General features: G+C 41.5%; 1 protein-coding gene across 2 annotated transcripts in view; it reads left to right on the top strand.

Moving 5' to 3' along the window:
* RHEB (Ras homolog, mTORC1 binding) overlaps positions 1 to 15,430 on the top strand; it is a 60,617-nt gene that overhangs the window by 25,352 nt on the left and 19,835 nt on the right. For both annotated transcript variants that reach the window (XM_084619466.1, XM_084619465.1), the window contains exon 3: positions 7,662 to 7,729. In XM_084619466.1, coding sequence (XP_084475592.1) covers positions 7,662 to 7,729 — 68 coding nt within the window. The remainder of the gene's footprint in view (positions 1 to 7,661; positions 7,730 to 15,430) is intronic.

A 15,430-nucleotide genomic window follows, 5' to 3' on the forward strand; every position in this document is an offset into this window, starting at 1 on the left:
AGCTATGTCGGGATGCTGTAGGGTGTAACTAGTCAAAGGTAGACCCATCTCTGCAGTTTGTCGTCAGGTTCATGTGGGGCTTGACACTCCTAAACCTTCTCCCACTAAAAGAGAAGGTTGTCAGATATTGTGGCCCTGACAAGGCTGCTTGAAAGCTGTTCAACTGTTTTGTTCATGTGAGCTCAAGTCTTACATGGAGGGCCTCTAGCCTGGTGGCAGTGAGAGAGGCTTGTGGACCAAGTGAGTTTCAGACCTTCATGACCCACCTTCATACTAAGCTTCCACTGGATATGGTTCTAGGGAGTCAGTAATTTGATGTTTCCTTAGACTTAAGGAGTCTGTGGAAACTGCCAACATACTTTCCTCATTCTCAGCCTCACTCACTAAATCTTTTCTCTATATGCTAGGTATTAAAGGGTCTTCAAGGTTCTTTTTGGAGCACATTAAATCCCTTAAAGTCCAGCCAGCTGTTTTATTTGACACCAATTTGATGGACAATGCTGTTATCAAGAGGACTGTCTGAGTCTCACTATGCTATGACATGGTTGACCTCAAACTGGGAGGCCATGTGAAGGTCCACTAATTGATGTTCACTTTGCAGAATTCAGCAGTAACAGTAAAGATGCCTTTTTAGAGAAGTTCTTGCCTTGTAAATATTTTCTCCTGAGAAACCGTTTTCAGGAATTTCTCTTCTGTCCCCCTCCTTTCTGCAGTGTGAAGGTAGCTTTTTTGAGGTTTTTCTCTTTAAAGTATGTATCCTATGTGTCAATCTCTAATAGGCCATGTGTGAGATGCAAAGCTCTCAAAGTATGGTATGTTGAGAAGGTGGTGGTCTTACTCGGTAGCATTCAGTGGACTGCTGCTATTGCCCTGAACGCCCAAACCTTTAAGAGAAGTAAATCTGTCTTGTCCTCTGGAGATAAGGCTGTAGATTGAGTCTTAGAAAAGCTTCAGTTAAGAGATTTTCCTTTTATTAGTGCTCTAGTTAAAAAAAACAAAAAAAAACCTGACAAATCTAAAATCAGGTTTTTTTGTGACCAGACTAGTGTCTCAAATCTCTGCCCTCTTGTCTACAGTTACTGATTAAACTTCTTAAAAGGCAGTGTATTTGCATTACTATCTAAATTGTTTGAAAATGGAAATTCTTTAATATGCATTTCTGATCACTAAATCTTATTTTGAAGATCTCTCATTGCATGCTTCTGTTTATGTGAGAAGCACAAGACAGTGGGAAACATGAAAGCAATTCTGTTTTTCTGTTCCTTCAGAACCTATGATGTAGTCTCAGGTCTGCAGTGAATAATAGTGGCAAAGTGGTGGGTGAATTCAAATGCTGTGCTTGGGGGAGGGTTTGCATTTCTCCAGAATGTTTAGTAACAAACTGTAAAACATTTGACCTGAATCCAGTGCCAGAATCTCTACTGTAATGTCACAGAAGTAAATGAAATGTAAGCTAAAGAAACAGTATAGCTTTTATTGCCCTCTAGATATCTTTGTTTGCAGTAACTTCTTACCCTGTTACCAGTTTCTTTACATTAAACAAGGTATTCTTGTACTACATATTCCTGTATCAGAACTTTGGCACGATTCACCTTTGCCAAATGCCATATACAAAACAGTTCAACTTCTGAAGCTTTTTTTACGTTAATTCAAATTTAGTGCTCATGAGTCTAGCCTTTAAAATGTCTCCCAAACTTTGCTTTTAATTCAAATGCAGAATTACTTAGGCACAGAGCTGTAGTTTAGTTTTGAAAATGCACATACTCATTAGTGAGAGCTCGTAATAAAGTTGCGTAACAAACTATAAAGTCAGGCTGTTCTTGGGGCACAAGACATAATTCATCCCATCAGTCTGCCTCTTTAAAATGTGGGACTCATTTTTGGCTCTAGAAGTGGGTGTGAAATCTCCATTGTCGCAGGGAAATGAGGAAATTTTTATCAAATTCTCTCCCATTGACATAGTAAGCGTAGATCTTGAGTTCTTCCCTTTTTATTGACAAGCAGGTAGGGACAAAATCAGAAAGGCTAAAGCATGAAATGAGTTATACCTAGCAAGAGACATAAAAAGGCAATAAGAGGTTCTTTAAATATGCTAGGAGAAAGATGAAGGGAAGCATAGTTTCTTTGTGTAGGTGTCTGTAGTGGGGAAAGAGAGCTAATAACTGATGACATCAAGAAGGCAGAGATGTTAATGCCTGTTTTGCTTCAATCTTCACTAAAAAGGTTAATAGTAACCAGATACCCAACGCAATTAATATTAACATGGGGGATGGAACTCAAGTCCAAATAGGGAAAGAACCAGTTAAAGAAAATATGATGCATTAGATGTATTCGGGTTAGCAGGGCTTGAGGAAATTCATCCTCAGGTACTTAAGAAGCTAGCTGAAGCAATCGTGGAACCTTTAGCAGTTATCTTTGAGAACTCATGGAGGACAGGTGAGGTCCCAAAAGAATGGAGAAGGGCAAACGTAACACCTGTCTTTAAAAGGGGAACAAAGAGGACCTGGGCCAGTCAGCGTAATGTCAATACCTGGAAAGATACTAGAACAAATTATTCAACAGTCAATTTGTATGCACCTTGAGGTTAGGGTTATAAGAAATAGCCAGCATGGATTTATCAAGAACCAATCGTGCCAAATCAACCTAATTTTTTAACAAGGTTACTGACCTGGTGGATGGGGGGTGAGCAGTAGATGTGATGTATCTTTATTTTTTAGTAAGGCTTTTGACAGTCCCATGGGACAATCATGCAACTGGGGAAATGTGGTCTAGATGAAATTACTTGAAGATGGATGCGTAACTGCTTGAAAGACCATAGCCACAGTAGTTATCAATGGCTTGCTGTCCAACAGGGAGGTTATACCTAGTCCTGGGTCTGGTACAGTGCTAGTCGGTATTTCAGTTATTGACATGGATAATGGAGTGGCGAGTATGCATATATGATTTAGCAGATGACACCAAGTGGGGGTAGGTTGCACTTCAGAGGATAGGGAAAACAGAGGAAAACAACCTTGACAAATTAAAGAATTGGTCCGAAATAACAAAATGAAATTCAGTAAAGACAAGTGCCAAGTACTACAATTAAGAAAAAATTAAAAGCACAATTACAAAATGTGGGGAATAATTGGGTAGAAATAGTAGTATTGTGGAAAAAGATTTGGAGGTTACAGTGGATCACAAATTGAATGAGTCATCAATGTGATGCAGTTGTGTGAAAGGCTGATATCATTCTGGGATGTATTAACAGGAATGTTGTAAATAAGGCCCGGAGGGTGGGGTACTTGTCTGGCTTTACTTGGCACTAGTGAGGCTTCAGCTGGAGTACTGTCCCGTTCTGGGCACCACACTTTAAGAAAGATATAGATTAAATTGAAGAGAGTCCAGAGGAGAGCAACAAAAAATGATAAAAGGTTTAGAAAAACTGACCTATGAAAAAAGGTTAAATAAAACTGGGCATGTTTTACCCTCAGAAAATAGGACTGAGAGGGGATCCTGATACAGCCTTCAAATATTTTAGGGACTGTTATAAAGAGGACAGTGATTAATTGTTCTCAGTGTCCACTGAAGGTAGGACAAGAAGTAATAGGCTTAATCTGCAGCAAGGAAGTTGTAGATTGGATATTAGGAAAAACTTTGTAACTGTAAGAATAGCTAAACTCTGGAATAGTCTTCCAAAGGAGCTTGTGGAATACCCACTATCGGAGGCTTTTAGAAACAAGTTGGACAAACACCTGTGAGGTATAGTGGAGGTTTACTTGGTCCTGCCTCAGCACAGGTGGCTGTACTTGATGACCTGTTGAGGTTCCCTCCAGCCTGTAACTGCTGTGGTAAAGTACCTCTCGGTGTAAGAATTGAAATGGATTTGGGAGGTGTGCAGTGATGCAATTAACGTGCCTTGAATTTTTTTGCATGTTTATACTGTCAAGGTAAGTAGATAACTCTAAACAGCTGAGCCTGATTGTATTGATAAAAAACAAAGAGCAAGGCTGTTCTGGTAAATTTCTCCGCTCCTTCTGTGTTTTAATAAGACTAATGTTGGAGCAGCAGTGCTTGAGGAGAAAGTGAAGATGATGAGGTTACCCTTTTCTTCCTTCTCCCAAGCAGTAGTGTTGCTTTAGATTAGTGTTGCTCCTGCTGGGCCCTGAGGAAGAAAGAGTGACGAGGATTTCAACTGTTTAGACAGGTGGAGACTACTGCATGCAAATTGCTTGTTCAGAAGGAGCAAAGTGCACACAATTCTGTGTGAAGGTGTCACAAGGGGGAGAGGAACCATAGGCTTTCCAAAATAGGAGTAAGTAGGGCACAGGTAGACAGACTTGGTTTACCAAAAGTACTTCAGTTAAGAGCTAAATTTGTTTTCTGTTTGCCATGCATACTGGACTGAATGAGGTGGAGACAGCACACTGCACCTATGGGCAGAAGATGTGGTTCATGTTGGTCACCAGGGTCGTCGTCTCAAGCCATCTAAAAGAGCAGCAACAAATGGCTCAGAGGGTGCCTGTCTTAAGGATAGCTCTGTTATGCATTTGCGAGGAGTGTAGTAGGAAATATCTTGGCAGAAGCCTAGAAAGAGGCAGAAACAAAGGGTTTGGGAGCATGAATGAAGAATAGATAAAATTCAAGGAAGGGGTGCAGAAATAATAGCTCAACTTTTGAGAGGCAGCTTCTCTTTTTAAGAATAGCTAACAGCCCTGTACCTTTGTGGGGATAGTTTGCCATTGTCTTTTATATCTCCACTCAAGGATAATCCTGCTGAGCTATAAACCCATTTGAGTATATGCATTCAATGGCACTCTTGTTGTGGCACAGACAGTAACAGTGCACATTTGGGGGTGGACTGTGTCAGCAGCTCATATACATTCTATTGCCTGTCAGTCTTCTCTTGCTTACGTTGCCGCCAAGTGCTGTCACCTTTGATGAGATGGCAGTTAATTTGTCTGGAAGCCAAAAGACTAAATGCCCAAAAAACCTTCTCCTCCTTCCCAATCTGAAGGATTGAGGAGATATAAAGTGAAAGCTTTGTTGCAAATAATCTAATGTAACAGTCTGAATATCTTCAGTTTTAGAGTCTTGATCACAAGAGCAACCTAAAGTACTGTTAAGAATAAATGTGTGAGCAAAGGAATAGTAAGCATTATGGACATGTTATTTCGGTGCTGAATGCGTTAGCAAGAAAATCCAGCTGATGTGCTTATCGCTGTTCCTGATCTGCCTTCCACTGGCCAAAAGTGTGGGGAGTCCCTTACCAGCTACAAAAACTTCTATCTTCCTCCTTGACAACCTCCACAATGCAGTCTCTTCACCTCTGCCAATATAAACTTTGAATATTATTTTTTGTGCTTTACCTTAAACTAAACAATTAATACTGCAAAGGCTCTATTATTTATTTTCATGCTTTTATAAGACCTGTGAAGGTTTATCTCTCCAAAGGCACTGCATAATTGCCATTAGTAGTAGTGAAGCTTTTAACATTATAATTTGGGTGCCTCCTGCTCCTGATGCTCAGTAACTCCTCCACTGCATGTTTCCCGTCTTAGTCTTTACCACTGACTTTTAGCAGTGATGAACAGTTCCTCATTTAGCATGCATATTGGGTTTCTAGAACACACCCAAAAGAGATGCCATCAGTTTTTACCCCTTTGAACTATGTAACTGCATGTATGAGACGTTCTAACATTTTGGAGTCATTTGACTGGTCAGAGCTTTGATATGGTAGGTAATAGTGCTATCCCCTTCCAGTTTCTGGACCTCTTAAATGTGTTAATGTGGCCTTCTTGTCTAAAGGGGCTTGTTTTTCCATCTTACTAACTTGACCCAAGAATCTTGAAAATTGTGACTTTGCTCATTAACGCTTTTTGAGGTAGTAGTGTGTTTTCATCAGTACCCTAATACTTTCTCATATAGAGCAAGAACATAACTGCTATCATTTTTTAACTTGGAGCTCTTCATTCCAGAAGAAAGCTAGAATAGTACTGGGCATGGTGTAAGCTTATTGAGACACACACCAGTAACTTATCCAGACAGATACCTCCAATTTATAGACACGTCAAAAGACAGACGTATGCCCTTTATCAGAGGCCATATCTACTCATTATTTCTTAACTGGTTGAGGCTTTGTTCGGATAACCCTCATCCATGCCTCAATCTCCACAATACACATACTGTGGCTATGCATTTGGAGGTTACCTAGTAGGATTAGTTCGTATATGACATAAAACCCTGTTCATACTAACTACTTGATCTAAATTCCCCAGTAGGGTGCTTAGATTCTGCAGCTGTCCAGTACCCTTATTGGCAATTCTGCAGTGGCTTTGGATAGATAAACCTCCACAAGTTTAACAAAACACAAAAATGAATAATAGCGTCTTTGTGGTATTCGTTGTTTAGTTTACAGGAAAGCACAAACATTAATACTGAAAGTTATCGCCTTCAATGCACTGCAAAAGTTTATACTGGCGGAGGGAGAGAACTGCATTGTGGAGATTGTCAACGAGGATGCTAGAAGTTTTGGACTCCCAAAACATTTGGCCGCTGGGAGGCAAGTCAGGAAATGTGTGCTTAGCACATCAGCTTAATGTTCTTGCTAAAACATTCAGCACTAAAATAGTTAACCTTAAGGTGCTGTTTGTTTATGACTTTCATCCTTTCAGGAAATCTGTGCTGCTTTAAACATTAGAGACCTAAGTCAAAATTTCAGTCCATAACATTGTAATAACCCTAGAGGCATATCAAGAGTGTTGAAAGCTAGGGTGTACATTTGGAAAGTACAAAGACTAACCATCTGGGCCAAAACAAAAAGCTTTGAAATTGGCTCCTTATGTTCTCTGCATGAATGTGGTAGTAAAATACTGGAGGCAACTAGCTTATATTACACTTACTATAACATTACTATGCTAATATACCCTCACAAAAGCAAAAAAGAAAAAATTGAGTTGTGGCTTCCAGTTAATCTTCTGCTTATAATGTGCATTGGCATTTCTTGATAAATAGTGTTTTGATTTCCTCTAATAGTACTAAATATACTTCCTGATTAGGAACTGAATGTGCTGCGATAACTGCAGCAAGTTAAAAGTAGTGCGACATCTTCAAGTCAGAATTTCTGTGGTCCTGTGTGCAGTTTGTTCACAATAAATCACTGCTATTTTTAATTGCATTGTGCTAAAAACATTTTTTGGTGTTTTTGCTTCATGGTCAGTATTCAGATCAGGAAAACTGGATTTAGAGAATGGTTCTGAAACTGAAGACCTCATGTTAAATCTTAACTAACTTTGACATTGACTTGCATTCAGGTAACTCTTAATGTGAAAATCCAGTTAGGTCTACAATTTGTCCACTAGTTTTTATCTATTTGAAAAGTCTACAATCTTAAAGTGCTTTAAACATAAAGAAATAACTCTTTTATGAGAAATTCTGCATCCAGTGTGTGCAATTCCAATTTTCAGAAGTTTTAAATTAATAATTAACATTAATGTTCAGTGTATGCAATATATTAACTGTATACAGAGCACCCCAATTTAGTCTTTCACTCCCTCTTTAAAAACTTAAACTTCAGATTGTTCCACTAGAGTTCTCTCCACTAATTTCTGGTCTGATATCAGTAGACTTTGAGTATAAAGCTATTCAGTTTTAATTCTGAAGTGCATTTCTCTTGTTTCCTCTAGCTTTTACAAAACTGATCACAGTAAATGGGCAAGAATATCATCTTCAGCTAGTAGACACAGCTGGCCAAGTAAGTGACCTTTGTTGTCTGAACCATTCCTTCAGAATGAAGACTACATGTTTTATTGCTACTCCTGTAGGATTAGAGTGCTATTGTCCTGTGTTACGCAAAACACCACAATTGATATATTTGAATAAAGGGGGTCTGAAGGCCTTTACACTTTGCTTACAGCACTAAACTAGTATTTGCTAATTTAGCAGTAATTGAATTAACTTCCAATGTGATACTATCAAATAGTATAGTCCCCCAAAATTAGTAGAAATGTGTTCAGATTGTTTGGGGTTAATAGAGAGGGGCTATTAAACATTGCTAAAGCAGTGTATTGTAGTGGTTTTTTTTTTTTTAAACTAGTGTTTGGAAAGTGAATTTGGCTACATCAAACAAAATACAAAAAATACAGTTACGTCGACGCGTCACTTTTTAATGTAATGTGCTAGTAATGCCTGTTAGCATTCTTGATTGCATTCATTTAATGCAGAAGGGCTAAACTGATAGAACCTATTATTGCAGACTCCAAGAACCAGCTGCCATAGGCTATGCATAACCAAAATGAAGGTGGGCGTTATTTTATTTGTAATCGGTGATGATAATTACTGACATTCATATTTCTGTGCTGCTCATGAATGAATGTCTAGTGGGCATTGACAAATATGCTGGATCCTGCAACTAAAATAGACTACTACATTTTGTTAAATCCCAGAGAGTAGGTGGGTTGCTTGTGCACACAGTCTTGGAGATACCGGGAATGTTCCAGGAGGTTTTGAACATAAATGGTCTATGAAACAGTCATTTAGCTTGATGATGATAGGGACTCTCTGCAAAATTTAGCTTCCATAAAGAAATACTCAAGCATGTTTCAATGCATGATGCTAATGTAATCCCATGGCTGTGTATGTGTATATTTCATGATTTTGTATTTCTAAGGATTTAAATTCAGGACAAGATTATGGAGAGTTTGCCCTTTGCCTTTTTATTGTATGGCATCTCCACTACGGGCACGAATATCCCTCACTCATAGTTCTGTCACTCCTGTGTGTGGTAGGGTTTCAGAGCAGCATGAGCAGTGTTACACAATTTCTTCATCAAGAAATAGTTCCCAATGGTAAGTTGTGTGTCTGTAGAATCAGTTCCCATGCAGCACAGAGGGAAGGGGTTTTATGCAAGGTACTTCCAGGTGCCAAACAGAGTTGAGGTTGGAAACCCATCCTAGACCTGAGGCTACTTACTCACCACCTATGTGGAGGCACAGAAATTCAAAATGACGTTTGCAATGATGATTCCATCATTAGAGCAAGGAGATTTGATTCTCAGTCCTTGACCTTCAAGATGCATATTTCCACCTCGCTACCCACCCACCCCACAAACAATTCCTCAGTTTCATTGTTAGCCATGAGCACTTTCACTATGGAGTGCTCCCCTTCGGCCTATCATCCAGACTGAGGGCCTTTTCGAAGGTTCTCTGTGGTAGCAGTGAAGCGCTGCAGGAAAGATATCTTGGCTTCCCCTTACCTGGATGGCTGGGTGCTGAAAGGCCACTTCCTGGAACTGATGTCTTACGCAACTTCTGAGGCTATAGACCTCTTCCTTGAATAGGGCCTACAACTGAACATAGAAAAAATCTGTTTTGACCCCTGTGGAAAACTTAGAGTTCATAAGGGCACATCTTGATCCAGTGACAGCAAGAGCCTACCTTCCTCTGCACAGGTTTGTGGCTCTTTCCAACACAGCAAACACAATTCAGCTTAGCCCCCAAACCATGGTCAGGAACTGCATTTAATTACTGGGACAAATACAGCCCACCACCTTTGTTACACCACCTTTGTTACAGAACATGCCAGGCTTTGACTGCCGTGCCTTCAAGGGTGGCTTAGAACAGTCTGTTCATCCACCAGACAGTCTAAATATGCTTCTTCCCGTACCTACCTTTGTAAAACAATGCCTTGACTAGAAAGACCATCACGGCATGTGCAGAGCAGTTCCAGTTACACGTCCTCACCCAATCGTCAGAACGACAAATGCATCTCTGCTAGGGTGGGAGCACATATAGACACTTACAGGATTCAGGGCAGGTGGTTGTCACAAGAGACAGTGACAACCACCTGCCCTGGAACTCCTGGAATCTCAAGAGCAGTCTCCTGGAACCCAAGAGCAGTCAGATATGCCTGTCTCCAATTCCTATCACTAATCAGGGGCAAACAAATAAGATCATAACAGATACTATCATGCGTGTTTTACATCAGCTGCCCAAGAGGAGCAAGATCTCCTTCCCTCTGCACTGAGGCTGTCAGGCTTTAGAACTGGTACATAAAACCAGATCACCATCATAGTTACCTATTTGCAGGCATGTTTGAATCCATGGGAGACGCACTCAGCAGACTCTTCTTCCAAGACCATGAGTGAGAAATAGACCCCCTCCCCCGAACGAATTACACAACGTATTCAGTCAATGGGGCACCCCTCAGATAGACTAGTTTGCCACAGAGTCAAGTAAGAAATGCACCCGCTTTGGCTCAAGGGATGGATTGGGTCACCATTCCTTGAGGGATGCTTTTCACCTTCAGTGATCATCAACCCTACTGTACGCATTCTTACCAGCTCCCTTAATAGCCAAAGCAATGCTCAAAATAAAGATCGATAGAGCCAGTGTCATTCTAATAGTTCCAACCTGGCACAGGCAAATGTGGTTTCCTTACAGGATACAGCTGTTTGCTCTCAGATTACTCTTCATGCTGCTCCCTGTCTCTCCCAGAAGGGCAGGAAGATGAAGCATCATGAGATTGGGATGAAACCTCTAAAAGCATGGTTGGTCGATGGCTCACAGGATTATTAGAGACAGCCTGTTAGAAGACGTAAAGAGTACTATTACACAGCAAGAAACAATCTACTCATTACCCATATTCTCAAAAATGGACACAATTTGTCAGCTGGTATGACTAGACAGATTCCACCAATGATCACGTCACTTCCAGATATACTGGGATGTGCCCTAACTCTGAAAACCTCAGGTCTATCAGTTGAGCTCTATACAAATCCACCTGGCGCAACCATCACGGCTTTCCACCCCAATAAAAGTTTATTCTATCTTTGCCTATCTGACCACAGTGAGATTCCTTAGAGGACTGGGAAACCACCAGACCAACATCCTACTCCAATATGGGAACTTAATCTGGTCCTTAAATGCCTCACAAGACTGCACCTTTGAACCTTTGACTACCTGCTCACTGCTCCATTTGCAGCAAAGACTGCATTCTCGATAGCCATTACATCAGCACGACACATTGAGAAATAGGTACCTGGATGTCATCACACACACACACACACACACACCCCGCTACAATGTGTTTTAAGGATAAGGTCGTGTGGCACTACCCCAAATTCTTACCTAAGTTTCTTCCGATTTACATCTCAATCAGCCCATTCACATGCCTGGCTTCCACCCCAAAGCAAATCTACATAGTCAGGATACACTGTTGCACACCCGGGATGTCAGGAGAGCTCTGGCCTTCTATCTAGACAGAACAAAGACCTTCAGAGACACTGACAAGTTATTCATTCTCTAGCACAGGGGGCAGCAACCTTTGAGAAGTGGCGTGCCAAGTCTTCAATAATTTAAGGTTTCGCATGACAATAATACATTTTACATTTACGGGAACCTCGGGTGAACAGCTGGCTGAGCAGGGCTGGCGGCCGGGACCCTGGCTGGCAGGAGCTGGCGGACAGAACCCTAGACTGGCAGCGGGCTGAGCAGCTCAGCGTGCTGCCAGTCTGGGGTTCCGTCTGACACCCGCGCTGCTGGTCTGGATGGACAGAACCCCGGGCCGGGATCCCAGCTGAGTGGGGCCAGCGGCGTGCTGAGCCACTCAACCCGCTGCCGGTCTGGGGTTCCGGTTGCCGGCCTCTGCCAGCCGGGGTCCCGGCTGCTGGCCCGGGGTTCTATCCATCCAGGCCGGTAGCGGGCTGAGTGGGGCCAGCGGCTGGGACCCTGGCTGGCAGCAGAGTGCCACTAGAAATCAGCTCACGTGCCGCCGACTCCTGCTCTAGCAGATAGGTCAAAAGAGTCAGCCGTCTGTCACCAGAGGTTTCCCAAATGGCTATCAGGCTGCATTAGCTCTTGTTACCAGTCTTGCAACATTCAACTACCTTTGGTTATAAGCATCCATTCTGCAAGGGTTTATTGCCACTTCAATGGCCTTTCTCAAAAATATGCTGTTTATTGAAATCTGTAAAGCTGCTACTTGGGCATCTATATTCATAAACTAGGGAAATGCAACCTAGATGGAGCTACTAAAGTTGAGTGCATAATTGGTTGGGAAAACTGTTCCCAGAGAATAGTTACCAGTTATATAGTTCATAGTCCAGCTGGAAGAGCATATCAAGTGGGGTCCTGCAGGGATCAGTTCTGGATCAGATTCTGTTCAATATTATCATCAATGGTTTAGATAATGGCAAAGAGAGTGTACTTATAAAATTTCCGGCCAATGCCAAGCTGGACATGTTTGCAAGTGCTTTGGAGGGTAGGATTAAAATTCAAAATGATCTGGACAACCTGGAGAAATGGTCTGAAGTAAATAGGATGAAAATCAATAAGGACAAATGCAAAGTTTTCCACTTAGGAAGGAACAATCAGTTGCACACACACAAAATGGGAAATGACTGCCTAGGAAGGAGTACTACGGAAAGGCATCTGGGGGTCATAGTGGATCAGAAGCTAAATATGAGTCAGCAGTGTAATGCTGTTGCAAAAAAAGCAAACTTCATTCTGGGATGTATTAGCAGGAGTGTTGTAAGTAAACACAAAGTAATTCTTCTGCTGTGTGCTGATTAGGTCTCAACTGGAGTATTGTGTCCAGTTCTGGGTGCCATATTTTAGGAAAGATGTGGACAAATTGGAGAAAGTCCAGAGAAGAGCAACAAAAATGATTGAAAGTCTAGAAAACATGACACATGAGGGAAGATTGAAAAAATTGGGTTTGTTTAGTCTAGAAAAGAGAAGACTGAAAGGGGACATACCTTTTCAAGTACATAAAAGGTTGTTACAAGGAGGAGGAAGAATAATTATTATTGTTAACCTCTGAGGATAGGATAAGAAGCAGTGAGCTTAAATTGCAGCAAGGGAGGTTTAGGTTGGACATTAGGAAAAACTTCCTAACTGTCAGAGTGGTTAAGCACTAGGATAAATTGCCTAGGGAGGTTGTAGAATCTCTGTCTAACCTGCTCTTTAAAATCTCCAATGATGAACTCCTCTCAGGAATGGTCTAGATCAGTGGTTCTCAACCCGTGAGCTACTTGCAGCCCAATCAGCACACAGCTGCAGCCCATGTGGTACCTTCAGGGCCATACAGGTATGTATATTATGTGGATGCAGCCCACATAACACATGGAGAACTGCATATGTGGCCCACAATGGTAAATAGGTAGAGAACCTCTGGTCTAGATAATGCTTAGTCCTGCCTTGAGTGCAGGGGACTGGACTAAAAGACTTTTCAAGGTCCCTTCCAGTCCTACAACTCATGATTCTATATATACATTCACCAAACACTATGCAAAAACTCATGACTCTGCCTCTGATACTGTGTTTGGATCAACTATTCTTTCCCTTCTACTGGACTTGACTCCAAAGCCCCCTCCATCTTAGAGGGCAGTGCTCGGTAGTCACCTTGGGTGGAGCACCGATAGGGACACTACTGGAAGAAGAAATAGTTACTCACCCTGTGCAGTAACTGTGGTTCTTTAAGGTGTGTGTCCCTATAAATGCTCCTCTGCCTGTCCTTCCCCTCTGCTTCACAGTTCTCTGCCATGGGACTTTGTGGTAGAGAAGGATCTGAGGGCAGTTTTTCCCACACAGAGCTGCATAACAGCTCTGGGCATGAGACTGACTGACATGCACATGTGGGCCAAACAGACACTGCTATGAGAAATCTCCAATCAAAGGCACAGGGAGTGTTAGTGCACCTAGAGTGTAGCACCCATAGGGGGACACATCTCAAAGAACCACAGTTACTGCACAAGGAAAAAAGAACAGGAGTACTTGTGGCACCTTAGAGACTAACCAATTTATTTGAGCATGAGCTTTCGTGAGCTACACCTCACTTCGTCGGATGCATACTGTGGAAAATAATATGCTCAAATAAATTGGTTAGTCTCTAAGGTGCCACAAGTACTCCTTTTCTATTTGCGAATACAGACTAACACGGCTGTTACTCTGAAAGCTGCACAAGGAAAGTAACTATTTCTTTTGGTGCTAATATTTTTGAGTTTCTCATTTGCTATGCTGGCCAAATGGCGCTTCCCCATACCTTGCTGTCTTTTGAGTGGTGTTGAACGGTATATTGCAGGCTAGTGGACCAAACATCATGATTTTTGGTCATTTTGTGTCAGGAGCTGGGTAGCTACCTTTCCTTCTCTTGCAAATTGCAATTGTAGAAATCAGAACCCGCCTTCCCAAGAACACTAATTCAGTCTAAAAAGAATACCATAACTCAACCAATTCCCCAGCCAACACAACCTTAAACAGAGTTCATTCTCAGGGTTGAGGTTCAATCTCAGTATCACACAGTTGAAACTAATTCTTAATTAAAATAGCATTGTCTCACCAGTGGTTATTTTTAAACCTTTCTTTCCCATGGATTTTCTTTGAGTTTTCTTTGTTGGCTTCAGTGGGTTGGAGGGGGGAGATCTTGTGAGTAGATGTTGAAAAGCACTGTAAATGCATTAGCACAAGCTTTGCTCAGTTGTGTTTACTTGCCCAAATAGTTGTGTTTACTTGCCCATGGGGGCTGCTTAGATGGATACATACAACGTAGCAAAGATTATAGTAATAACTGCAGATTCACACACACCACTTTACACCAAAAGTAATTACTGGGCTGCGTTATGCTGTTAGTTGGCAAACTTCTTAAATGTTAACTGTATAATTCCAAAAAGCATCTCTCACAAGCAGATAACAGCCAAGCAGACAGTTGTGAAAGTGTGGATTAGAAAGGGTTGAGATAACAACTATCTCCGTACAGCACAGGATTTGGTACTGAAACTTGTAAAGCTGGAGGGAGTGAAGTGATGGGTTGATGGTGGGAGTACTGTGAAAACAAGAGCCTTGGTTAAAAGGTACTAGAGATTGTGGGGCAGATGGTGATAATTGTTACCAAAGCTATTCCAATTGATAGAAATCCTGTGGAATGCCAAGTACAGTCTAATGCTTTGCACATCCACCATCTTTCTTGCACTTACTATAGAAGTAATCCAAGCCATTTACTTTACAGTCAGTAACCAAGCTGCATGCTTATCTGATATTCGAGCAGTGGTGGGGGCTTTGCCGCACATTAGAGCTGAATATGAGGCACAAGCGAAGACAAGTTCTGTCTAGCTTCACCTTGCTAAAAAGTTGTGAAGGTGGGGGAGGACTAGATAAAGGGTCCTTTCCCACTTGCCCATTAGGAAAGGGGGAAGGAAGGTTCTCCTGCGTCATATAGGCTGACTTGTGGAAGTGAACAGTCTGAGCAAATTGGATTGACTGACAAGATGAAGTGATCTCAAACTAAACTTTAAATCTACCATCAGAACAACATCTATATAGAATTTAGACATCTTGGAAAAACTTTGACCACTTCTATTTTTAAGAAATGTTGAGTGGAGGTAGAGGAAAGACCTAAAACTAAGCATTTTGATATCAAAACATTCCATTTTGAAACTTTTTGGAGTAGAATGTTTTGA

Source organism: Lepidochelys olivacea, assembly GCF_965140295.1.
Source record: "Lepidochelys olivacea isolate rLepOli2 genome assembly, chromosome: 2".
Lineage (NCBI taxonomy): Eukaryota > Metazoa > Chordata > Testudines > Cheloniidae > Lepidochelys > Lepidochelys olivacea.